Raw genomic sequence first — 25,722 nt, forward strand, 5'->3', positions numbered from 1 at the left:
TTTCACTTGGTCCCTAAACTGTGGCAGATCCTGGACAATTGACGGCCTTTCCCCCCTCTTTCTTCCTTCCTTTCTTTCTTTCTTTCTTTCTTCCTCTCTTTCTTTCTTTCTTCTCTCTCTCTCTCTCTTTTAATGTGGAGAATAAAACTACATACATGTACCCGTGCCTTTCCTTATGGGAAAAGACACATGGGCATTTGTCAGGTCAGTGTTGAAATAACTTTATTGACAAACACTGGGAAAAGTCAGCTTTTGTGGACACTGATTTTAGTTTGGGCTTAGAAAGGGACTATTTTATCCAGTGTTGCTCTTTATACGACTGCTATTTTAAATCAATAAAAGATAACTCTGTTGACTCTTTTATGTTTAGATTCATCATCCATTTGATTTTTTACCAAGGTACATATTCCTAAGAGGCAGCATTTTTACCATAGTCTCGATAACCGTGAACATGTATATCAAACTCATTTCTAAGTGGAATTATTACATATCACATCCAGAAGTAGTTTCCAAATGAATATACTTTTTAAAAGCAGTTGGTAATGAAAATGTATTGCTTTAGAAGCATGCTGTATATTTGTTTTAAAATGTATGAAGTGTGCATTGTTCGATCTCAAGACTATTGAGATGCTGATGCAGCTACTTAGGGATTTGGTTTTGGGGGGCTTTCCATGAATACTAAAGGCCCTTCAGTTGTAGAAAACTAAAATGGTCTCTGCATCACTTCCCGGTTTCTGATTCAGGGGAGCTCTCCATAAATACAAATAGACAGGTAAGAGCACAAGGGCTGCAAACTATATGTCAAATAGAGAACAAGAGAAAAGTCTTTTGAAGTGTTTTCAGCAGGAAACAGCTCAGCCTTTTTAATTAGGAAGCCTACAGCTGGAGGATATGAAGGAGGAGCAGACTCCCCCAGTATTTTTTGTTGATGGGGGCAGGGAAATATCCTTTATGTGTTATTGAGTCATTTTATCTTCAAGGATATATATATATACATATACATATACATACATACATACATACATACATATATATATATATATATATATGAGTTTTTACCTTTATTTCCGAAAACTCTGCGACAAGGAAAGGAGTTATGTAATGAAGCATCTCTGAAAATAATCAAAAGGCATGAGTATGTGAATTGCCCATCATTTTAGATGTTGAAATGTTTATAACATTATTGCTCTTAATAGAAAGATGTTATTACCTTACATTGTAATGGTTTCCCAAAGTCTTTCATCACTGTTGATTAAAATCATATTGCTTCTATTTGCTAGAAGAAACTCACAGCAACCAGAAAACAAACACTTTCCAGATTGACTTAAGAGACGGCTCTCTCAGCTCGGGCTTAGCTGAGGTGATGTTCGGTGATAACCCAACAACATGAACAAACTCCTTAATTTCTCTGTAACTTTTTTATTTTATTTAATCTTTTTTGGGGGGTGGAAAGAAAGTGATGTGTCAACATTACCAAATATAATTTTTTCCTTCTCTTTTCCTAGGTATCAAGAGACAAGCACATAAGAGTTTTATAGCTAAACAGTAAAAAAAAATCATTACTGGTCATACAGACTTTTTAGTTTTGTGGCAAACATGATTCTGCTTTTGCAATGATTGTAGAGATATATTGAGTCTGACTCAAATCCAGCGAGGAACTTAACACTGCTTAAAACCTTCAGATCATGTTTGCCTTCTAGCAAGTTGAACACGATTTTTCAAGTTTATGTCAGAACAGGACATAGATTTGTTAGAGAGGGAGAGAGGGAGGCAACCATACTTTCCAGTGCAGTGGTCTGTTTGTTGTCACTGTTCAAATTATTGTGCTTTTGGATAAGTTATCCACACTGCTCCTGTGTAAGAACAGCTCGTATTTATCTACCTCAGTATTACTTATTTCTAGGGTCTAGTAATCCACAGCATATATGTCTTATCTTTGCAATTGAAGTGATTGAGCCATAAAAACATGTGAAAGCATCCATGAAACCAAAGTATAAAAGTGGGACATACAGAGAGAGCATACGTGTTATTTTTATTATTGATTCACTGACTTTTAGAAGTCTTTACCTATCAAATTAACACAGATATATTTCACCACTTCCTTCATGCATTCATTAACTTTTAGCATTCTCTAGGCTGTAAAAACTATTTTTTTTACTATTCATGATACGTATGGAAAGAAAGTACCTTAAATGTTTAAAATACTATGTGTACATGTATGTTCCTGTCGCTGAGCATGTGAGACTATGATGCAACAACAAAAGTGTAGAAAAATAAAAAACTAAAAATATACTAGTTCAGTTTGTTGTATTTCAAATAAAAATTTCTTACAGTGTCTTAGGCATTGTTTTAAATATATCAAAAGGTCAATTTCCTCTGGGATTAATTTTTGCTATGTGCGTATTGAGATTAATTTTTTAGGTTATTCAAGATAAAATCTGATGTGGAATAGAATTAAGCTAGAATTTGGTATGATCCCTCTCAATTACAGTGCTAAAAACTGAACTCTGAAGATTCTGTAGCTGAATCACGGATTTGTTTTCTGGCCAGAACACTAATAATAAAGTGTATCGACAGAATTATGGCCCATCTAAATTCACATTGTTTCAGCCTTTGCAAGGTTTGGTTAAAAATTCAGGCTCTAGCCTGCACAGCAGGTACCTTTATTGTAGAAATTGTGTATTTCTTTTAGATAAATGAGCCAGGGACTTTTGTTTTACATTTTTGCTCACAATTGACATGCAATGATTTAAGCAGGTGAAAGAATTTTATTGATTTCAAGATTAGGTTTAAACATAGATTCTTACATATGATGGAGTTTTCATTGCTATTTTAAAGGTAGGCATGGGGTCAATAATTTCATATAAACAGATGGTTTCAATTCCCTGAATAACAGAAAGCTGAAGGTGCTAAGTCACAGTACCCATCACATTCCCATTGTACTGTGGCATGGTTATTAGTTGCTGATCTCAGTGGCAGGAGCTGCTCTTGATGGTCCTCTTTTGCCTTTTTATTTGTCTTTCTTTTTTACCATTTGCCTTTTTCATTTTTTTAAATTATCATTTCCTACAACACATGTTCATAGAAGACTGCGGAGATCTGATCTCCGTATCAGCTGTAGACTTTCAACAGAAAGACCAGAGTTTACACAACTGTTGACAGTAGAGGTGTAGACTCACTAAAAACCCTCTTCCCAAACACTGTCTCTTGTTTTAAAAAATACAGTAAGTCCTGTTTTAGCACCTCCGGTTCACTTCAGTAATGATTACTATTACAATGAACAATGTTACTCAGATTTTTGGAGTTTACTAACGGTGATGGGAGGTGTTTCCTACAAGAGGTGTCTAGATTCTTAAAGGGTATCATCCTGGGGACCTTGCCAAACTTGTGAAGCACTTTCCACAGCTTGGTACTGCCAGGGAAGAATTAAAAAAAATAAGTACTGAGGATTGAACTTGGGGGCTTTCTACCTCCAAGCTATACCCCATCATTTTTTTTTTTTTTTGACACAGGGTCTCACTAAGTTGCTGAGTCTGTCCTTAAACCTGTGATCCTCCTGTCTCAGCCTTTCAAGTACTGGGATTGCAGGTGTGGGCCACCACACCAGGCCTTTGAAGTTTTTTATGTCCATTTTTCTTTTGATCATCCTCTCCTTGATGAGGTTGCGAGAAATCAATACTTACGTTTATCTCTTCTCTGAAGACTTGTATCAATTTGACTTTTATTCTACCATACTCTCCCCCTTCCTGCCTTTTATAGATCCTCAATCTTGATAAATCCTGAAATCTCTCTGGACATTGATCCATATTACCGGTGGTGAAGTATTCTACTGAATGGCTCTATTTGTAGATTGAATGTATACCTGCCAAAATCCAAAGAAATATTGATGTCACTGACAACCAGTTGGCTATGGAAAAGGTTCTCCCTCCTTTCTTTTCTATTAAAGTGCTTTTTCTCTCTACCCCTTAATTCAGTGGAGCATATGATTTAAGAACAATGAATTCTTTTTACCCCTACACAGGGGATGTATATTGCTTCATGCACACGAAGGCAGTGGTGACTCATTGAGTTAAACACATCATTGTAAATTCATATATTTAAATTCATAGTCAGAGATTCTCTTTTTGTGTCGTAACCCCTTGGGCAGGTTCCAACCGCAAGTGTGGCAGTTGAGGGGGCATCCGCCCTAAACCGCGTTCGTTGGGCTCAAGCTGGTAAAGAAGTTGCTGTTGGGGACTCGGAAGGCCGTATTTGGATCTACGATGTGGGAGAGGTATGTGGGGTTTTGTTTTGATTTGCTTTTTTTCCCCCTTAACTTGTGTGTCTACTTTAAAGATCTATAAAACTGGGTGTAGTGGCACACACTTGTAATCCCAGTACTTGGGAGGCGGAGACAGGAGGATTGCAGGTTTGAGGACAGCCTCACCAAGTAGTGAGACTCTTAACAACCTAGTGAGACCCTTATTAGCCTAGTGAGACTCTGTATCAAAATTTAAAAGAAAAAAATAAAATGATATAGGGCTAGAGGTTTATCTTGTAGGTAGAATGCACCTGGACTCAATCCCCAGTACCATGCACAAACACACACACACACACACACACACACACACACACACACTCACACACACCTGTGAAATTATTGACAAGACCTTCTGGGCCCTGAGAAACCTCTCGAGTGCGTTTGCAAATTTCCATTGACTTCAGCGGGAGTTTGGGGAGACCTCCTTGGGGCCTCATTTGGTGTCTATCTCCATGCACAGGACACTTTCGTTAATGACCTGGACTTCTTTTAGAGTGCTGTACAATTCCCAGCTTCCTGTGAAGCCTGGACCTCCCCATCAATTTCCTGAGAATGGAAAGTTACCCAGATCCAATATGTTAACATTGAACTTGGAAGTTGTTTACTCTGAAGAGTCAAGTTTTAGTTAGTATGCTTAATTTAAATGTATACTATTTCTCTTTCATTAAAGTGTAACCAATTTAAAAAGCAGAGGTGAATCAGAAATTTATACCATTTTTATGGTATACAAAGTTATATAAGATATATACTTCTCTGGTATGTCTTATTACATGATATGTAAAGTATTCTAAATATGTCTGAAATCAAAGGAGAAAATACACACATCTCTTATTTCAGAAGAATCTCTGGCTTTGTCTAACATTTTTATTTAATGTTACATCATTAGTCAATTATACTTGAGATTATCTATTGGTTTTTAATTTATGAGAAAGAGTTGCCACAAACCTTCATTTCTAGTACAGTGAAAGAATCCGTTCCCTAAAATCAAAGAAAATATTGGGCTTTCAAACAAAGCAAAATACAAGTGTTTTATATAGCTATTTTTGCATAATTTGAATTTAACATTTTTATTCCGGAGGGGAAATATACTATAAGTGTATGCATAACGTCCAGGGCCTGGAAACTGCTTTGTGAATCCCCAGTGTGTCAACATGTTTAGCTGATCACACCGAGCAGGGTTCTTAGTTTCACCAATCAGTAGCCTATAAATTGACAATCCCAGATGGTTATTCAACTCTGTTTAGTAAACATAGAATGCTATACAGTTGTACAGTTAATTATGTTGAAACAAACTAGATGGTGTGTGTGTGTGTGTGTGTGTGTGTGTGTGTGTGTTCTTTTTATTATTTAGCCAGGGACAAAAATTGAATGACTATACAGATGAGAGTTTTCTAATCTGAGATAAAACAACTAGAACAATCTCTGGGTTTGCTCTATTTCTTTAGACTTGCTCCTTGGCTACTCCTAATGCCACAGCTGATTCAGGCCAATAATTACAAAGACTGTTCATATCGGCCTCCATGGTGAAGATGCAAATGGTCTGGTGACTCTTAGTGTAGCTTGGAGTCTTAGGAAAAAAAGAATGCCCTTTGAGTTGGAAATGGTGCTGATACGTGTAGAGCAATATTTTCTTCACTGAACATTCTTTATATTTAGTGCATCTTTTTCATGGTCTTCATCAAAATGAAGCTAAACAACAGCAAAACAAATACTCTTTATTGACTCATTTTAAAAATGATGAAAAGAGAGCAAAGGAGAAGGAAAACAATTTCTTTTTTTTTCTTCCTTATTTGTTTTCCTCATTCTTTCCTTTATTTATAACAAATAATTGTGGTAGAAAAATAAATGTGCAGATATGCTTAGAAATAAAAATGGCAGAAAATAAATGAAATTTAAAAGCTCTTTTCTCTACTTCCCTTGAATGTAATATTCTTTAACTCTTTTAAGATTATATACAACATTGTTGTTTTATTCCTCTGTTATATATTATAAGAAATGAAAATCAGAGTAGTTTAACAATCTTAAATTTTTAAAGGCCTTTTGAAAACTCTTTGTGTTGATTTACATATTATATAGATAGATGATAGATAGATAGATATACATACACATGTATACACACACCCCATCTCGATGTGATAAGAAAAAAGTATAACATATATACAGAGTTTTCTGAAATAGAGTGATTTTTATAGCTTATGGACAGAATTACTTAAATATGACTCATATTGTGGGAATATATATGATTTTATAAAAGTTGCTTTGGCTGATATGTGGCTGCTCAAACTTCTTTCTAGGGTGCTATCATCATTTCTAAATTGTAAAGTGCTGTTATACTCATATTTCTACTACAGTACTGGCAGGTCAGGCTGGTTTTCATTTTTTATTATTGCCCTTGCTTTTCTAAGTGATATTACAGACTACAGAAATGTCTGCAACTATAGGCCAGACTCGCCTATTGTCTGGAGTCTAGACAGGCTATAGAAAATTCTGTGTGACATATAATAGGCCAAACAATTTGTAGAGTTGTTTATCCCTATAAATTCACTACCAAAAGGAGGAAGAAAAAAACAAGGATGTACTATTTTATTGAGCGTAAGTAATATTACAATCTTCTAGTCCTCCTCGGAATGAATGACCAAAAATCAAGATAGACTTATATACTTGAACAATTCTTTTTGTATTATTTGATCGTACACAAAGCAACACACAGCTCAGAAAGTCTCATACTTAACAAAATCATTTTGTCTTAACTATAGTTTTCTTCCTAAGTATTTTTGTATAGTATTTGAAATTCTGAGGCAAAGAGAGGCATTTCTGTTTCTCTTTTCACACCTCTGTGCCTCATTCTAAATCTCTGAAGACCACAACTGTGGAGGCTCCTTGTATGGAAAGGAAAGATGACCTCCCTGCCGCGGAGGCTTAGCGGAAGCCCACTTCTGAGAGAGGGTAGATCCCTTCGTGGGCAAATGCTGCCATTACTGTAATTACTATTGTACCATTCAGCAGCCTAGAACTGACAGAGCATAACTGTACTTAGAGGAAAAGGGCACCCTCTAAACAATGCCTTCCCAGCCTCCCAAATCACCTCAACTGTAGAAAGCTGGATAGAGTGCCTTTGTGGCAAACTGGCCCATTGAGAATTAGAGGTCACATCCAAGGCTGGTGTGTGGCTGATGAGAGGGAAGAGCTTTGAGCAGGAAGCAATTTCAAAAGAAAAAAAGTAGAGAGGAAGAAGTAAAAAAAAAAAAAATGCATTGAGGACCCAATTGTTGGTACACTGTGATACCATTGTCAGTATTCAAAGTTGGTCCTCTGGTCCCCATTAAAACTGAATTTCTCACTCTCATGATGGCCTTTGAATTGAAAATCTTGCTTTGTGGAACTTTCCAGAAAGAAGGTGAAATGCTCTTTTAGATAAGCCTTATAGTGCAATATATTAAGAAAGTAAACAGTCGCTTTTAGAGTCTCCATTGTTGATCTCCTTGGGATCTCCGTATATTGAACAGGTGTCCATCTGTGGGAAGATAGTTCACTCATTCTCCCATTGTTGACTGAGACCAACATTAGGCTGGAAAGGATGGAGAAAGCAGAAGCTGCTTGTGCCAAGAAGCTGCTTATTTCATAATTGAAGCTGGCTTCACGTGACAGGCAACCTGTGCAATTGTAAAGGAGCCTGTGCACTCAGGAGCCCTGAGCTAGGTTTAATGCGATGCTACCATTGTCTTGCAATTACTAAAAACTTTTCAACAACAAACCTCACATTTTCATTTTGTACTGGGCCCTGCAGGCTATGTACCAGTCCTCCCTATAAGAATATCACTCTTGATATTGATCATAAAGCAAATAAGAAATAAGAAATTTTGGGCCCTGATCAGTAGGAAGAACGAGAAATCTCTAGAAAGTGGTTAAATATAGAACATGCTGTATGATTTTCTCATTACCTTTTTCTTGAAACAATGTAAAAGGGTGAGTAAGAAAAGCAAAGATTCTATATTCTAAACAAAATTAGGCACATACATGTAGAGCTGAAGCCAAACTGGAATTTCTCATTCACATCCCCACAGCCTCATTTCAATCACATCATAATTTTTAGCTGAAAGTGCAGTGTAATTTTTGGAAAGATCTCAGATGGAATGGGGTGGGACAGCCTTCCTCTGTCCGTACCGTTGTCAAAAACTCCCCACTAAGAGATCCTGTGACTACAGCAGAGACAGCTCCACTGAGTGCGGGTCGAGTCGCCCTCCTGTGAGACCTGGCACTCAGTGAGGGACTCTGGTGTCACTAGTCACTAACAATCATCTGCCTCGTCTTCTGTCCCAGCTGAGGCTGCAGCTGCTTCAGGGAGTCCCTGCACAGCACCCCTACAACCAAGTTCTCTATTATGTACAATTATGCTCCAGGACTTCTAAGGTGAGCAGTGGCTTGGCTCCAGACAGACTGGTGCACTTTATTATAAACTTCTAAGGGGTAAACAAGATTGCTTATGAGCTCACCGAAATCACCAGACTGAGCTTGTCCACCCCCCACCCCCTTTTTTCCTTACATGTAAATGTCAATGGCGTTAGTAATATCCCAGGGCCTATGACTCAGGAGGTAAAATATAGAACAGCCATGTTTTCAGATAGGTCACATGACGCTGTGTTTACACAGCACACGCTTTGGGTTGTTTGACTTTAGCATTCTATCTGGAAGATATACCTTACACATTTATTTTCACAGACGGGGGTCTATTTTCTTTGCAGAGCAGGTGCTTAACTCCCATTAGCAAAAATGGAAGTTATGCAAAACCAACAAATGACAAAAGAGACCCCTTGTATTATCCGGCTATAATTTTTATTCTCTGTGTGCTTTCAGAAGCGACTTTAATCAGCAGCAGTTATATACACCCTCTGAATTTTTTAAGATCTAAAATTTTAAAAATGATCCTAGCTCTTGAATAAGTTTGGAGAAACCTCCAAACTCTGGTATACAACCTGTTTCGGTGCTGTAGGGTCCCATTCAATGAATGAAACATGGGTAAGATAACAAGTCATAAATTAACTCTAAATATAACCTGAAATGTTGAGTGTATTCGAATACACTCATTGAGAGCTGTTAATCATTGTTGGGTTTTTTTTTTCAAATGTGAGAACACACATATTTTAAAGAATTAAAAATAAAAATCACTCACTGCTGTGGCTCTTCTAGTGAATAGTGAGATTTTCTGTACATGTGGAGCTGATCGTAGTGCACGGGCCAGTGAGTATAGAATTAGTCACGTGTCCTCGTGACTGACAGTCAGCCTATCTACCTGTCTTTCTAGCAGATGTGTTTTATAGAAAGCCTGCTGCCATTGTTAATGCTTCAGTGCTGTCACACAGATGCGGCTGTCATAAATATCCCCTAACAACTATGTTTGCTGCTTATCTGAATTAGTTAGAATGCTGTTTGCAGCTCCGGTTTTGAAAGAAGCAGTTTATCTTCCACCTCCTATTATTCCTTTTTCCATTAACCTCTTCCAGGGGAGATTTTGTTTTCAGTTGTGATAAATACGCGTAGCTTTCAAATCCCTGATTATATTTTTACGTTAGTCAAATGATAAAATCCCAAAGTCATTTTCAGCTTAAAGTAGGATCGGAGAAACAAAACAATAACTTCAAAACTATGATTTATGAGATGGATAAACTTTATCACCCCTGCCTTATTGGGCTGTTATTCCATTGACTAATTACCAATGAGTTTCTCAATTTAAACCCTGACCTTTGGTAACCTTAAAAATAGCTGCTTTGATATGATTGTTTAGGGCCAAAAAAAAAAAATAGTGGTAATTTCAGAACAGATTTTGAAAAATGCAATATATTTGACACTCATTCCTATATTTAAATGCCTCAAAATTTTCTCAGGAAGGAAAGTGCAAGTGAATATGGGAGATCAAACATTATCGCTCAAAAAGTAAAGTATAAAGTATCCAATTTAATATATTTTTTCAAAGGAAAATGAAAAATTAGACTAAAAAGTCTATTTGGAATCCCAGCAAAAGAAATGACCTAAGTGATATAGTTTAGAATATGGTCAAGGTGATATATGTAAGGACATATATATTTGCAGGCTTCATAGCCAGCAAAAATAAGAATGAAAAGAAAGAGGTTCCGTGTGCCGTGTCTCTGCACTTTAAATCGCCGTTCCGTGTAGCAACATCTGATAAACTACAAGTGCTGGAGTTAAAAAAGGGTTGAGTGACATAAAATAAATACAACACATTTATGGATTTTAAGTGGATTATACTTAAGCGGTAATTGTTTGCTTTGTGGAACTCCACGTTTTCCAGCAGGACAGGATCTACATTGATTCTCATAAGAACCCTGGGCCTTTATATAAATAGCTGTCATCCTTGGGAAGAGGGTATGCAGAAACACAAAACACAAAATTAAACCGAAATTTGAGGATTAATTCAAATGAGAATTCCTTAATGGGGAAAAAAACAACTGCCTTTGGAACCAGCCAATGTAATTATGGTGCTTTCTGAAGGCTGTTATCCCCTGCTCAAGAAACCCGACTGCCTTGCTCAGCGTTGGCAGCCTCCAGGAGAGAAGAGCAGAGCCGGCCTCCGCTTAGGCAAGTCCAATTTGAATCACCCCACACCCTGGTGTTTCTTATTAAGAGAGGGTGGCCGAAACTTGCTAGCTTCTTGAAGGACCTGCAAGTACTGGCTTATTCTTCAGTGGAGAAGCAATGTTAGTTTCTTTAGCAGATGCTAAACACTTCCTTTGGGTTTCTCTTGATGGAAGAGAAAAAATAGGCATAAATTCTTCCATGATGCAAAACATGCAGATAAAAGCTAAAAATCCAAATACTGGGGACTGTTAATAGCATCTAAATATTTGATTACACAGAATAAACATCACAATTTCCAGCTGGACTCTTCAGATTTTATCTGAATTTTTAGTGTTATGGCCACAATGCTGTGCAGTTAAGTCAAGGAGCATAAAGGCATATTTGTATGGGCAGATCGGGTGCTAATAAATATAATTATATAAAATCAGCCACTTTGAAATAATATATTAATTCAGCTCTTTGTCATAATAAATTACATGTGTTTAAAAATAATTATGGTAAATGTATGATTATAATTTTAGTATTAACTTGATTTCTTCTGGGAAAAGTATTTAATTTTTAAAAGAAAGAAAAAGGTGCTATTAATTCCAATTAATGTTATAATTACTCGTAGTGAATGTGTTAGCAGTGGCTTTCGTTTTGATAATGATATATGTAAAAGACCATGATTAGACTAATTATTATATAGTGTACTTATTCAGGTAGCATTAGTTTATGAAAATAGACTTATGGTAGTAATATCTTTTCAAGCAAATTTTTTTCCAAAGTTGATACAAAAATACTTATGACTTTTATGCACTCCGAGGTGGTTGACTAAATGAAAAGAAAGTCTTAATATTTTTGTAAAAGCCAATTAGAGTGTGTATAATAATTTGCAATATTCAGTGAAATTCATATATTCTCATTTCAGTGATAAATGGTCTATGAATATAAACTTTATGAAATGAGAACCAGTTTGTATAATTAATCATCTTTATGGTTCTTCTTGTGGTTTCAAACTGTCATCTTCAATAGCAGTTTGGATTCTGAAGCAGCCATTAATTATAGTGTTAATTTTTTTAATGGCTGACAAAATTGTGTTTAGTTTTAGAATTTCAAAACTGCTAAATTTTATCTTGAAAAAAAAAAATTGCCCCTTAGAGCAGTAGCCTCAGATCACAGCTTAAGAAGCCCAGCATTGAAGTTTGCTCCAATCATCTGTGAATCTAAATTAACACTGGTTTGTATTGCAAGGGAGATTTGTTTCTAACCTGTGCATGTGTGTTACTGTTGGTATATCTAAAATCAAATATAAAATCAAATATCTGCTTATGCCTGTGTAGGTATAAATATTTAAATGGCATGTGGGTTGGACTTGTAAAGTAAGGAAGTGAATGAGTCATTATATTCTACTTTTCAGGAAACTTTACATGAATTTTTGAGGATGTCAGCTATCAGATATTATTTTAAATTTTAAAACATGGATTATTTATCCTTTAAAGAATATCCAAGTCTCTGGCATTCTAGAAAAACTTTACACTTTTAAGCTCCCTGGAAATACAACTGAAAAGTGGCCCTTCCCTAAGCTCTTTCTCCTGCTGAGCAGACAGTCCTTTTGCAATATTTAGATGACATCTTTTGTTGTTTTAATTGGCCTCAGTATTAAATTCTCCCAACTAGAAAGTGAACGCCTTCTAGGTTCCTAATGATGAGCCACCATTTTGACTTAGAAAAAAATTCATGTTGTCACAGCCCCCCTTTGGCCATCAATTTGTCAGAATTTTTCTAACCTTTGAAGTGCCACGTCCACAGAAACACGAAAAGCGTATACTTGACAGCTGTCCGTTAGAACAGGCTAACCCAATCTAGCACAGGACCTGGCACATAATAGACACTCAATAAATATTCACTGGGTGAATGAATGACTCACATGTGAAACTTTGGGGAGATATTGAGCGAAAGCTTAATTGTGCAAAGTATTTAGAATGCAGCCTCCAAGTTGGCTACCAATTGAAAGGAAAAAATTCATTCAACTATATTTGCACAGAAAAGCATATTTAGAAAATATATTTTTAAAAGAGTTCTTATCCTTCCTCCTCAGTCTCCCTCCCCTCATATGCTTTTAAAAGCAAGCAATTGGCCACTAGTGTAATGAAAGCATAGCATTTGATTCACACAGTTGTCAAACCACTGGAAAAATGCTTCCCTTTCATTGTGCTTTTTTTGGACACTATAGATATGGTAAATCATGAACTGCATTATAAAAATACCTCTTTTATGCCCAAACATTCAGTAGGAGGGAATGACATTTCTTTTATTGCCTTGGTAAATGTTTTTAAGGTGTTTAGCAATAAGCCTTCTTTTTTGTCAAAACTGCTTAGATGCAGTGGTTGCTAGGAATTTACTAGAAAACCTATAGTTAATAATATCAGGAAAAGAAGGGATATATGGTTAGTCAGCTAATGACAGGTCGGCTTGAGTAGTGCATGCTTTTTCTTTTGCCTGCCATTTTCGTGATCTTTTGTGTTACAGAAAAAGAGGTAATTGAAGTTTGAAAGTTTATTTTCCTTCATTGCCTATCAGTCACTGTTTTTTAGCATTCTCTCCATCTTTTAGACAGAGAAATGGATTGTTCCAAGTAGTAGAAAAATAAAAATGCCTAAGAAATTTCTGAAAAAAGGACAATACAATTTTAATACAAATGTGAATAAGAACATTTTTAGGTCTTAGTGAATTACTGCTTTCTTTCTCGGCCTTTTTTTTTTTTTTTTCTTTCCTCTTTTCTGCACAGGTCCAAACACCAGAATTTTGGCATGCTTCCTAGAATGGTAGACTTTACATCAGGGATACATTTAAGTTTTAATTTCTCAAGATAGTGTTTAAAATAAATTATTTCCTTTAATATTTACTGAACGATTAAAATTTTTGTAGATCCACATTTTTTACTTCTTACTTCGTCTTTCATGTCCTACTTTCATTTCTTACCATAATTAGGTGGTAATGGATTTCTTTTAAAGTATTGTTCTAAGAAACATGCAGAAAAAATAAATCCCTCACCTAAAAACATATAGAAGAGACCTTTGGCAAAGGGGTGCTAAGCTTCATGGGTCAATGAAGATTCTCTTAGATGAGGTTTTGAGATGAAAAGAAATTAAAAAAAAAAACAGCCAGACACTATGAGAGTGGACTAAGTTGGAATGTTGCTAAAGTTCACTGAAATCTTAACCTATGGATTGGTTATGGCAGACTCCACGCAGCACAGAGACTTCTGTGACTTCTCCTTTCTCAACTTCTCTGAAACGACTCTAAATGCTGTTACCACACGGTATATTTTTTTTTGTGGTAGAACCCTGTAGTGTATTTACACCCTCTGTATACTGCGTCTGGCTTGGAAGTCTGGTCCGTGGTTTCATCCATTGTTAAGAGTGATGCGAGACTCCCCCAAGAGTTAAATACAGTGGGGCGGTATTTATGTGCAGCCGGTGTGCTTGGCCGTCCCGCGGCTGTTTCGTTGCTTATTACCTCCCACTTTGCTTCCATCTGTGTGTGTGGCAAAGGGAATTGTCCTAAAAACATAGGCTGCCTCTGAACACAAACGCATATTTGTACACCAGTAAGTCTACAACGTACCAAATTTGGGCGCTATTAATGATTGTACATTTTATAAAGCTTTTAGAGCATAGAGGGGTTGAGCAGTTGTTCTGTGGAAACTGACAAACACTTGCACGGCCTTTGCAAATGCATTAAAAATAATGTATGTTCAATATATTCAAGTTGAAAAGATAATTTTACGATATCTTTTTAACAGAAAATTTGAATGTTTATGTTAATACAAGAGATGATTTGGTTTGTATCTGTTCAGAATCAATGGTTAACATAATAATCCCACGTTTTTTTAATGAGTTCTCATTTAATTGAAAAATTACAAAGATGCTGATGAACCACACATCCATGGAATATTTATCTTGAAGCTTAGAGACCTACTCACTGAATTTGTTTGCCATGGTTAATGTATCTGAGAAACCAAACTGAAATTACTGAATACTTTTCTAATGTCTTAATTATCCAATATCTTTTATAATCTCCCTTCAGACTGAACAGTGCCTGAGACAAATATTTTTGTCATAAAAAATATGCATAGGCCTGGGAGGAGTTACTGCAGATAAGGCAGCTCTTTAAAACCAGATTTGAGGTACCATAAACTCTTAAAACATACTAGAAAATGAGGGAGGTTTAACTGAGGACTGTACAAAATGGCTAACTGCTACTTACAAGGAAGGACACATGGATGATATCTGTGTGTTTAATTCTAGTTATAAAAAGTCAGTTTTTTTTTATAATAGCATATTTAGCGGTTACCAAGGCCTATAACTTGAGATAAAAACAGAATCCTACTATGGAAAGTTCCATAACAAAGATAATAGCTGATTTAGGATGTACTGGTGATATGTGAAAAATAAAAATATATGTGCATTATGAGTGTGCATTTGCAAGGTAAACTTATATTTTAAATTTAATTTTCAAATAAGTAAAAAAAATTAACTCTGCAAGAATTTATCTTGGGATCTGTAAGACAAACAAAAAAACTCTTTTCCTGTATCTAGCTAATAAAAGTTATCTATTATTAAAAATATGACTAGTAGCCAGGTTAGGTGGCACACATTTATAATCCGTACTTGGGAGGTTGAAACAGGAGGACTGCAGGTTCATGGCTAGCCTTAGAAACTTAGGGAGGCCTTCTACAACTTAGCCAGACCCTGCTTAAAAATATAAAAAAAATGAAATAGGACTGAGGATGTAGCTCAGAGGTAGAATGCCCCTGGGTTCGATCCCCAGTACCACAAAATAAATAAATATAAAAATTTTAAAGTGACTATTTAGGAAATCATACTTGTGGTTTTTAATAACTACAATATTGATAAAACATAAGGCATTTCTAAAAAATTAATGCAGCTCTACATAGGTGAAAAGGAAAAATGGGAGAAAGGGAAGAGGGAAAGAGGCAATAAGATAAAAAATGGAATAGAAAAATAAATAGTAAGAAGGAAAATAGAAAACCAAGATGATTTTTCCAGGGTTTATAATGTGCCATGCACTGTGCTAAGATCATTCTGAGTTTTTTGTTTTGTTTTGTTTTACTTAATTTTCATAACAGCCCTAGCAAATTGGTCTTAAAATTTCTTCCTCACAAATGAGAAAGTAAAGATCAGAGATGCTTCCTTAAGGACACACAGCAAATAAGGGGAAAAACTAAGAAACCATGATCTGAACCGGGCGTGGTGGGGCACGCTTGTAGCTTGTAGCTTGTAATCCCAGCATTTGGGAGGATGAGACCAGAGGATGGCAGTTTGTGGACAGCCTCAGCTACTTAGTGAGGCCCTCCGCAACTTGGTGCGACCCTGTCTCAAAAAAAAAAAAAAAAAAAAAAAAACAGGGCATGGGGTGTATCTCAGTGGTCGAATTCCCCTGGGTTCCATCCCCAGAACCACAAAAAAAAAAAAAAAAAGAAAGAAACCATGATCTGAGACGGAACAGTCAACCCTGTCTCTATTCTCTAACTCCAGTCACTCTGCAGTCTGAGCCTCCTGTTGGGCCATCACGAAACCAGGCATGACACCAGGTGGTCAGAGTGATGAGTTGTTAAGGTTTAGGTGGAACAGGGTCCAGAGGCCTTTAGGCCAGAGAGGAGGGACAGACCCATGGCACTGTGAACCCAATTTCATGATTTTTTCCATACTTTTTTGCACTTTTCTTTGTCTGTTCGATCTTTTGTCTCTCAACCACCTTATAAGATTAAACACAACCCCTAGGGTCTTTTAGCAGGTGGTTCCAATTCCACCAGCCATTCTGCCATGGTGTGCTGCCACTTCTTACAGGATGAGGCTCCTGACTGCCTCACCCTGTGGGTCAGGCGAAAGTTAGGCAGGCTCTAGCTAATCAGTTTAGTTCCCTGCACTTGCCTCTCCTCCTGTGAAAAAGGTCTAGACCATGTTCCTTACCCTCCTCGGAGCAGTCAGGATTGTATAAGGAGAAAAAAAATTCGAAACCAGAAAAATGCTGTAGTCGTGATATGTATGTCATATGTGCTTCCGGAGCCCACTTCATCCAAGTAGCAATTTAAAGAAAAAGAACACATGGTCATCCCACGCTGGACCCCCAGGACTTGCTGCCTTAGATTACCTTCCTCATCCTCTCTACATCTCTGCTGATAAGTGACCAGACGTCACCTACCCATTTTATAACCCAGGCAGTGAGAGGTCAAGTGTTTGACCACTGCCAGCTGCCAAGATGAAAGCTGGACTCGAGTCCCCTGGCCACATCTGAGGTTCATTTGGCCTCCTCCTTGTGGCCAAATTGGTATCTCAGTAACTACTATTGGCCTCTGTTCCCTCAGCTGTACAAACAGGCTCATACGGTATCTGTAAAAGATGGTCACTCTCAGAGCTAAAATTTTATAATCTCAGGAAGCAGAGCCCTGGGTGCTTCTTCGGCATTAAAATGCTTTATACATTTAGCAAAAAATAAAATAAAAAGCAAATTAGGAAACAGTCTGCTAGCAGGGGAGTACTGCCCGTTGGTGAACTCTGTTCTAAGAGGCAATGGGAAAATATGAGTCATCTCTGACCTCTGCTGTGCCTTTAGCGGATGAATCCAGAGGCAGAAAATGTTTCCAGATCCACTTTGACTGGACCATTTTTACAAGTCCTTCTCTAAGGGGTCCTTGGAATTAACTATGGATTATTTTCTTCCTATTGCTCCTCTTATATATTTAATAGCTCGAAATGATTCATCGCCGTTAGGAACTTGGTGAATATTTTTCCTATCACAAATGTAAATTGTTGAGAAATTATTCTGAACTGTTGTGTTTAGGGGGGAAATCCACAGTGTGGCTCAGACGCTCTAGATTCAGCCTTTCACATCTGGATAGAAACTTGAAGAGAGGCTGAACCCGTGCTATCCCCATGCCGTTTTCCTCCCTGCTAGTCACTCGATACACAACAGACCAGGAAGTGTTTCCGTTTTCGCTGTAAGAAAGTGCATTTTAGCCTATTCATTTTTTTTGAACATCAGAGAATTTTTTTTAAGGAAAAAAAATCTGTGCCAGTATTCACACATACAAAAGTATCACAATTAGTGTTCACCTGCACTTCATAGCCACATATTCCGAAAGAATTCGTTGTTGTATTTTGAATCCTAATGCCGTGCCTGGCAATAATTGGTACTCAATCAATGCTGATTGACTGAATATTGAATAAATTTGCACGCTAGTTAGGACACAAGAGCAGTCTCATCCGTTAACATGAACAAAGATTATTTTTTTCCTTTTTAATGATTGAGGGCACTCATCAGAATAAAAGTCTCCTAGGGAAAGTCTCTGGGGGCATTTTTGTCCTTGAGTCTCTTTCTAGCCTTTTCTAATCAAAGAGAAGCAGGTGAGAAGAGTCAGGCACTGCCATGGGAATGAAGGACAGTTCAGTCCAGACAGATTCTGTTTACAGCCACAAAAGTAAAACGACAAGTTTGGCCTTCTTGTTTGTCAGGACACCTGTTTGGCCTTACCGACAAGTAATTCAAATGCCAAAAATTACTGCTTTGGGTGTGGAAGCAGCTTGTGAATACACATTCACACATTCAAGCTAAGATTATACTTCAAGTGCTTCCTGATGGTGATACTTAATTCTAAAAACTGGGCATTCTGCAGATCACCTTCTAAAACTAACATTACCATCATCTTGGGTTATTTTTATAGTCAACTAAATGAAGAAGTATGATCGAATGAGGTAGGTAAGTGTATTCCAAGTTTCTAGGAACAGTTTTTGTCACGTTCTGTTTTATAATTGTGTGTGTGTGTGTGTGTGTTTGTGTGTGTGTGTGCAAAACAAACTACTATTTCTGTAAAATTTATGATGTTTTAGAGAGGAAACAACTTGGCAGAATAAATTTGCTTTTAAAAAGAGCTTCTAAGCCTGGCGTGGTGGTGCATGCTTATAATCCCAGCATTCAGGAGGCTGAGACCAGAGGATCGTGGTTCTTCGCGGACAGCCTCAGCTACTTAGTGAGACCCTGTTTCAAAATAAAGAATAAAAAATATGGCAGGGGGTGTAGCTTGGAAGTCAAATACCTCTGTGTTCCATTCCCACACCCACAAAACAAATAAATAAGTAAATAATAAATAAATAAATGCTTCTAATATTTTGCCAAGCTGTATGAAACTTTAGCAAATCAAAAAGAAGATAAGGTATGGTTAAATATTGTGAAAAGTTTGTAAGAATAAATCTGTATTTTTGAGGCACGTGTTTTAGGGGCTCTAGTCTTGCCTCAGTGGAAAGAGGTCAAATATAGTTTAATTTCCAAGTTATTTTTGTTTTAACAGAATTATTTATATTTGATAAAATTTATATCTTAGAAATTATATGTACAAATTTATATAGCATAAATGATATTTAGCTCTGTTCCAAATTGTAGCTGGCACATATTTAAAGTTTCTTAGAGTTTCATAATCTTTACTAGTGCTATTATTTTATAATACTAGGAATTGAACCTAGGGGCATACTACCTCCAAGCTATACTCCCAGCTCTTTTTACTTTTATTTTGATAATTTTTGAGGCTGGCCTTGAACTTGGGATCCTCCTATCTCCATCTTGCAGGTACTGGCATTACAGGTATGTGCCACTACACAAAGCTTAGAGTCATTCCTTACAGTCTTGCCCGCACTACTAAATGAAACTGTGCAAACACATTTACCTATTTTCTCATTTTAGTATATAATTTGTTTTTTAATTATTTAATTGTTTGTTTCACTGGGGATTGAAACTTGGGGAGCCTTACTTTTGAGATACATAACAAGCTTTATTTTATCTTTTTTTTTTTTTTTTTTGCAGGTCTGGGGGTGGAACCAAGGGGCATTCGACCTCTGAGCTAAACCCCCTGCCCTGTTTTATTATTGTATTTTGAAACAGGGTCTCACTAAGTTGCAGAGGACCTCACTAAGTAGCTGAGGCTGTCCGCAAACTGCGATCCTCTGGTCTCAGCCTCCCGAATGCTGGGATTACAAGCCTGTGCCACGACGCCCAGCTTTTTAGTTTGAAAGAGGGTCTTGCTAAATTGCCACACACTAGCCTCAAACCTGTGATCTCAGCCTTCCAAGCCTAGGGATGTGCTACCATACCCATCTTGTTTTAGGATATCATTTCTATGCATTTCCTTCAATAAAATATCGCACAAGACATCATGTGTTAATTTAATTTTTTTTTTTTTTTTTTTTTTTTTGCGGGTCTGGGGATGGAACCCAGGGGCACTTGACCTCCAAGCTACACCTTTTGCCCTATTTTTTATTCTTTTATTCTTTATTTTGAAACAGGGTCTCACTAAGTTGTGGAGGGCCTCAATACGTGGCTGAGGCTGTCCGTGAACCGCAATCCTCTGGTCACAGCCTCCCAAATGCTGGGATTACAAGTATGGGCCACCACGCCCGGCTTAATTTAAATTTTAAACACATAAATCAAAATAGAGTTTCATGTTTAGGAACCAAACTCGGCTCTTTATGAGACACATGCTATGTGTATTTGTTACAATCTGCCTTTCCCCCAACATTTAAAGTTATATGAACATAAAAAGTACTTTAGCCCTATTCTGGTTTTTTTTGAAAAAAAGGTTATAAATGTATTATCATGACTGAGATTTATCTCCCTTTTTTATGATTTTTGGAAAGACTTGGTCAGTTGCTGGTGAAAAGAAAGGGGAAAAAAGGAGCTGTTCTTTTATATAAATATGATATAAGCCTTGGCTTCTTATGTCTAATATTAGCTTTTTTGTATCTTTCATTTGGGGGAGCCTCATTTCTCCAATGCAGTATTGTCTTTTAAAATGAGTACCATGAAGCCAGGTGTGGTGGCGCACACTTGTAATCCCAGTACTTGGACACTTGTAATCCCAGCACTTAGGAGGCTGAGACAGGAGGATCGCACAGGTTCAAAGCCAGCCTCAGCTACTTAGTGAGGCTCTCAGCAGCTTAGTGAAATCCTAATGTTTCTAAATGAAATATAAAATAGGTATGGGAGTGTAACCTGGAGGTAGAAGGCCCCTGAGTTCCATCCCCAACATCACAAAAATAAATAAATGAATAAATAAATAAATAAATAAATAAAATTAATAACATGAAACACACAAAAACAACTTAAAATAAAAAACACAACAACAACAACAAATGGTCTGAGCAAAGGAGTAAGACTCTCAGAGATTCAGTATTACTGTAAACTTGTGTCATTGCCAAAAAAGAAATTTGGATTCATTTCAATAATTAGAGAAGTATTTAACCATTCAAAAACTTTTATTCATATGACTAAGTGAGAATTCTTATAGGTACAGAATTTCTCAAAATAGGTCAGAGAACTTACTTCCCTCTCCTGTACATCATTTCCAGAAGTATAATCTTGAAACATTCAACCTTCATACTAGAACATGAATTTAAGGATACTTTAGAGAATGGCGTTGCCACTCTCTGGGAAGTTTTCTTTGACAGTTTCTATGGATGTCATTTCTTGTAAGGAAAAACTTAAAAGTTCTAATCATCTGGCTCTGTGTAGTGGGTAATTTTTCAGCTACAGAAGTGATCTCAATGCTTACATTTATTTACTTGTTCTTTTTAATTTTTGCAAATGGACATTGATAGTGATGAATACATATTCTTAGTGTTCATGAAATATGCGGAGAGCATTGTGGTACTCGTATGTAGATGGATTGATTGTACCATCTTATTTTGTAAAACTCTAAGAAAATTACTGTCATGTACAAATCAATTTTATTCTATTTATTTATTTATTTATTTATTTGAGATACTTGGGATGGAACCCGGGAACATTCTACCTCCAAGCTACACCCACAGACCTACTTTTTATTATTATTCTTTTAAACAGGGTCTCAGTGAGCTGCAAAGGGCCTCACTTTGTAGTAGCTGAGGCTGTCTGAGAACCGTGATTCTCCTGTCTCAGCCTTCCAAATGCAGAGATTACAAGCGTGCACCCACCATGCCTGGCTCATATTTTATTAATTTTATTTTTTATGAAGTCCTTCAGACATATATTCAATCCTCTTTTTCATCTTCAAGTAATTTTCTTTTCTGTTCCCAATGCTTTTCTAGTATCTCTAAGAAATTCATTTTTGGGTGCTATGTAGAAAATTCATGGTCACTTAAAACAGTTAATGAAACATATATGTACAATTTCCATGGGGGTGTTAATTTCTCCCTCACTTAATTATACAAGGAAAATATTATTTAGGAAATTGTATAAGCCCCTCATTTTTGGCAAATCAGTATAGCTAAGGATCCAGCTATTATAACCATATTATACTGGCACTGATACTTGCAAGCTTTGCAACCTTGCTTAGATTACTTGATTTTTCTGGGATTCAATATCCTCTTCTATAAAATCAAAATACTACTTGGGAGGTGGAGACAGGAGGAACAGAGGTTCAAGGCTAGTGTGCGGTAACTTAGCAAGACCCTGTTTCAAAATAAAACAAAAACAACATAGGAATGGGGCTAAAGCTCAGAAATAAATCCAATCCCCAGTACCCCTTACACACACACACACACACACACACACACACACACACACACACACACACTCAAATATTTAGTCCAGTGTGCTGGTACACATCTGTAATCCCAGTACTTAGGAAGCTAAGACAGGAGGATTACAGGTTCTAGGCAGGTTTAGTAATTTAGCAAGACCCACAGCAATGAGACTCTGTTTCAAAATAAAACACAAAATAGCTCAGAGGTTGCACACATCTTGGTGCAATCCTCAGTACCATACACACACAAAAAAATGTTGGCTGGGCATAGTGGTGCACATCTGTAATCCTAGTACTTGAGAGGCTGAGGTAGGAGGATTACAGGTTCTAGGCCAGCCTCAGGAATTTAGTGAGACTCTCAGCAACTTAGTGAGACCTTGTTTCAAAATAAAAAAAATAAAATAAAATTAGGGCCGGGTGTAGTTCAGAGGTAGAGAACCCCTGGGTTCAATCTCTAGTACAAGGGAAAAAAATCAAAATATTAACTGGGCATGGTGGTGTATACCTCTAATCCCAGTATTTAGGAGACTGAAACACGAGGATCACAGGTTTGTGGGAACCTCAGTAACTCAGACAGACCCTCAGCAACTTAGCAAGACCCTGTTTAAATATAAAATGTAATAAGGGTTCAGAGTTAGAATGCCCTGAGATTCAATCCCTGGTGCCAATAAATAAAATCAAAATATTTCATTCAACATATAGGATAAAGTTACAATTATTCCAGTTATTACTATGATGATTATTATTACTACAATTATTCATAGTTATCATGTAACTTGCTGGAAAGGTTCAAACATTACTTCATCCTAAGAAAATTTCTGCGCATAAGTTATTATTTTGCCATGTATGTTGATATATTAGTAAAAAGGATCAATAGCATTGACTAGAAAGAAAATACCACGGTTATTTCAAACCCTGGGTTAATAACGCAATTTTTCTTTGCTGGATTCATTGTAAGTCTTACCATCTTATGAAGAATTTTCATGAATAAAAATATTTTAATATGGCTGCTCTAATTGTCTTTTGTTTGTTTGCTTGTTTTACGGTACTGGGGACGGAACTCAGGGGCATTCTACCTCCGAGCTACACCCCCTGCCCTATTTTTTATTCTTTATTTTGAAACCCGGTCTCACTGAGTTGCAAGGGGCCTCACTAAGTAGCTGAGGCTGTCCGCGAACCGCGATCCTCCTTTCTCAGCCTCCCAAATGCTGGGATTACAAGTGTGCACCACCACGCCCGGCCTTGGCTGCTCTAATTGTATAGTTAACATAAGTTTTAAACACTTTATGAATTCCAGGAGCAATTTTTCTTCTATGAGTGACATAATTCTCCCAAATGTTTAGGTTAAGAGCAACTCTTCGGGTCTGACTCCATTCAAAGAAGAACATCGCTTTGGGAGGGCCAGGGCTGGCAGCTGTAGGCAGTATCTTGTTCATGGTCTCTCCATTGCTTTGCAGCTTGCAGTTCCCCACAATGACGAGTGGACGCGATTCGCCAGGACCCTGGTGGAGATCCGAGCTAACCGAGCTGACAGTGAGGAGGAAGGCGCTGTGGAGTTATCAGCCTAGTGGAGACAGCCACCTGCCCAGCCCTGCCTCGCTGGAGTCGTCATCCCCACCCTCCTGTATTCAGCGTCCATTCATATCAGTATTGCTGTGACAATGGGTGCCATGTTGCACCGGCTTTGCTCCCAGTATTCCAAATGTGTCCCACCGTTCTCTCCTTCCACCTACCCGACGTCCACCAGAGTATTTCTACCTTATATTTCTGTCTCCATAATGAAGGGGGTGGGGGACCTTTACGGGTTTAGTTGTTGCCTTTTAACTACTTAGTAGCTGTATTTAATAGCTGGAAACCTCTGGTTAAATTTGTGCTTACATGCACTTCTGGCATAGCCCTATTAAATCCATATGAAGCCAGATATGATTGGGTGCAGATGTGCCGTGCCTCATGATATGGTACAGGGCCAAAGACTTGAGATGTGGTGTTTTTACATGGTGACTCACATTATGAATGGATTTACTAGAAGAACATTGCTGCTCCTTATTTATTGTAGTGTGCTGCATGGAACATATTTATTTGAAAGCATTAAAATAAACGATCCTAGAGCATGTGCATAATGAGAGACTGTATTCTCTCTGCTGCTGTTGAGGTTACATTAAGTTCCAAATAACAATTACAGTATGCCAGTCGCACTGAGAACACGGAGTCTTTAGAGGTTTGTTGCAGTGAACGGAATGAATTTTAATGCCTATTATTTCTAGGTACTTTAACAATATTTCAAATAGAGTTGGCCATTGATACTTGTCACTCAAGCTAACACAGTCCAACAAAAGTCTGTGGTTCCTAAATATGACACCAGTATTGCCAATAAAATGTTCCAAACCAGGTCTGCATCAGTGTGGGTAAATCCTTTGCTTGGGGAAAGCCGGACTGGACTTGTTCTGTGACAGGCGGTGGGAGAGATACGGTAGGGCCACGTTAATGATTAATCATGAATTTATAGGCAGCCAACCTGGGTGGACTTAAACCAGACTGCTAGCTTTATTTTTATGGGGTGACGTGTGTGGTGTTTGGGAAGGCGCTCATTTTTGCTTCTGTTGTCAAAGCTGCCGTGACCCAAAGACGTTATCAAACTGGTGGGAAATGGAAGATGAGCTAAGATGAGCACTAGAAAGTGGTGCTAATTATTGTTAAACTAGGAAATGTATCTGTGACTTTTGAAAATCTTTTCAAAAGGTCATTTCATGCTTAGAGAGAATTAAAATAAATAGTGGTTGAGTCATGAAAAACATTTGAAGACAAGATTTCAACATTTTACAAAGAAATATTTTATTGATGTTTTGTTTGTAGGGATTCCTTGAATTAAGATTTGTTTTATTTTTCTATTATTATTATTATTATTTTTTTTTTGGTGGTACTGGGGTTCCTGGAAGCCCTTCTATCTCCGGGCTACTCCCAGACCTATTTTATATTTTTATTTGGGAACAGGGTCTCCTAAGCCAGCGCATGCGGCTGGCTTCGAACCTGCGCGATCCTCCTGTCTCCGCCTCCCAAGCGAAGGGATTACAAGCGTGCGCCACCACGCCCGGCTTATTTTTCTATTTTAAAAGTGATGGTAGGCCAGGCATGGTGGCTCATACTTGTAATCCCAGTGCTTGGGAGGCTGAGACAGGAGGATCTCACAGGTTCGAAGCCAGCCTCAGCTACTTAGTGAGGCTCTCAGCAACTTAGTGAGACCCTGTGTCCAAATAAAGTATAAAATAGGTCC

The 25,722-nt window shown here is 37.4% G+C and overlaps 1 protein-coding gene across 6 annotated transcripts in view; it reads left to right on the plus strand.

Moving 5' to 3' along the window:
* DYNC1I1 (dynein cytoplasmic 1 intermediate chain 1) overlaps nucleotides 1–24,019 on the plus strand; it is a gene marked incomplete at both ends in the record, with an annotated part of 291,578 nt that extends 267,559 nt beyond the window's left edge. For all 6 annotated transcript variants that reach the window (XM_080701433.1, XM_080701434.1, XM_080701429.1 and 3 more), the window contains 2 exons: nucleotides 4,148–4,273; nucleotides 23,909–24,019. In XM_080701433.1, coding sequence (XP_080557559.1) covers nucleotides 4,148–4,273; nucleotides 23,909–24,019 — 237 coding nt within the window. The remainder of the gene's footprint in view (nucleotides 1–4,147; nucleotides 4,274–23,908) is intronic.
* Between the last annotated feature and the right edge of the window lie 1,703 nt (nucleotides 24,020–25,722).

The sequence above is a fragment of the Muscardinus avellanarius genome, assembly GCF_963383645.1.
Source record: "Muscardinus avellanarius genome assembly, chromosome: 9".
Classification (NCBI taxonomy): Eukaryota; Metazoa; Chordata; class Mammalia; order Rodentia; family Gliridae; genus Muscardinus; species Muscardinus avellanarius.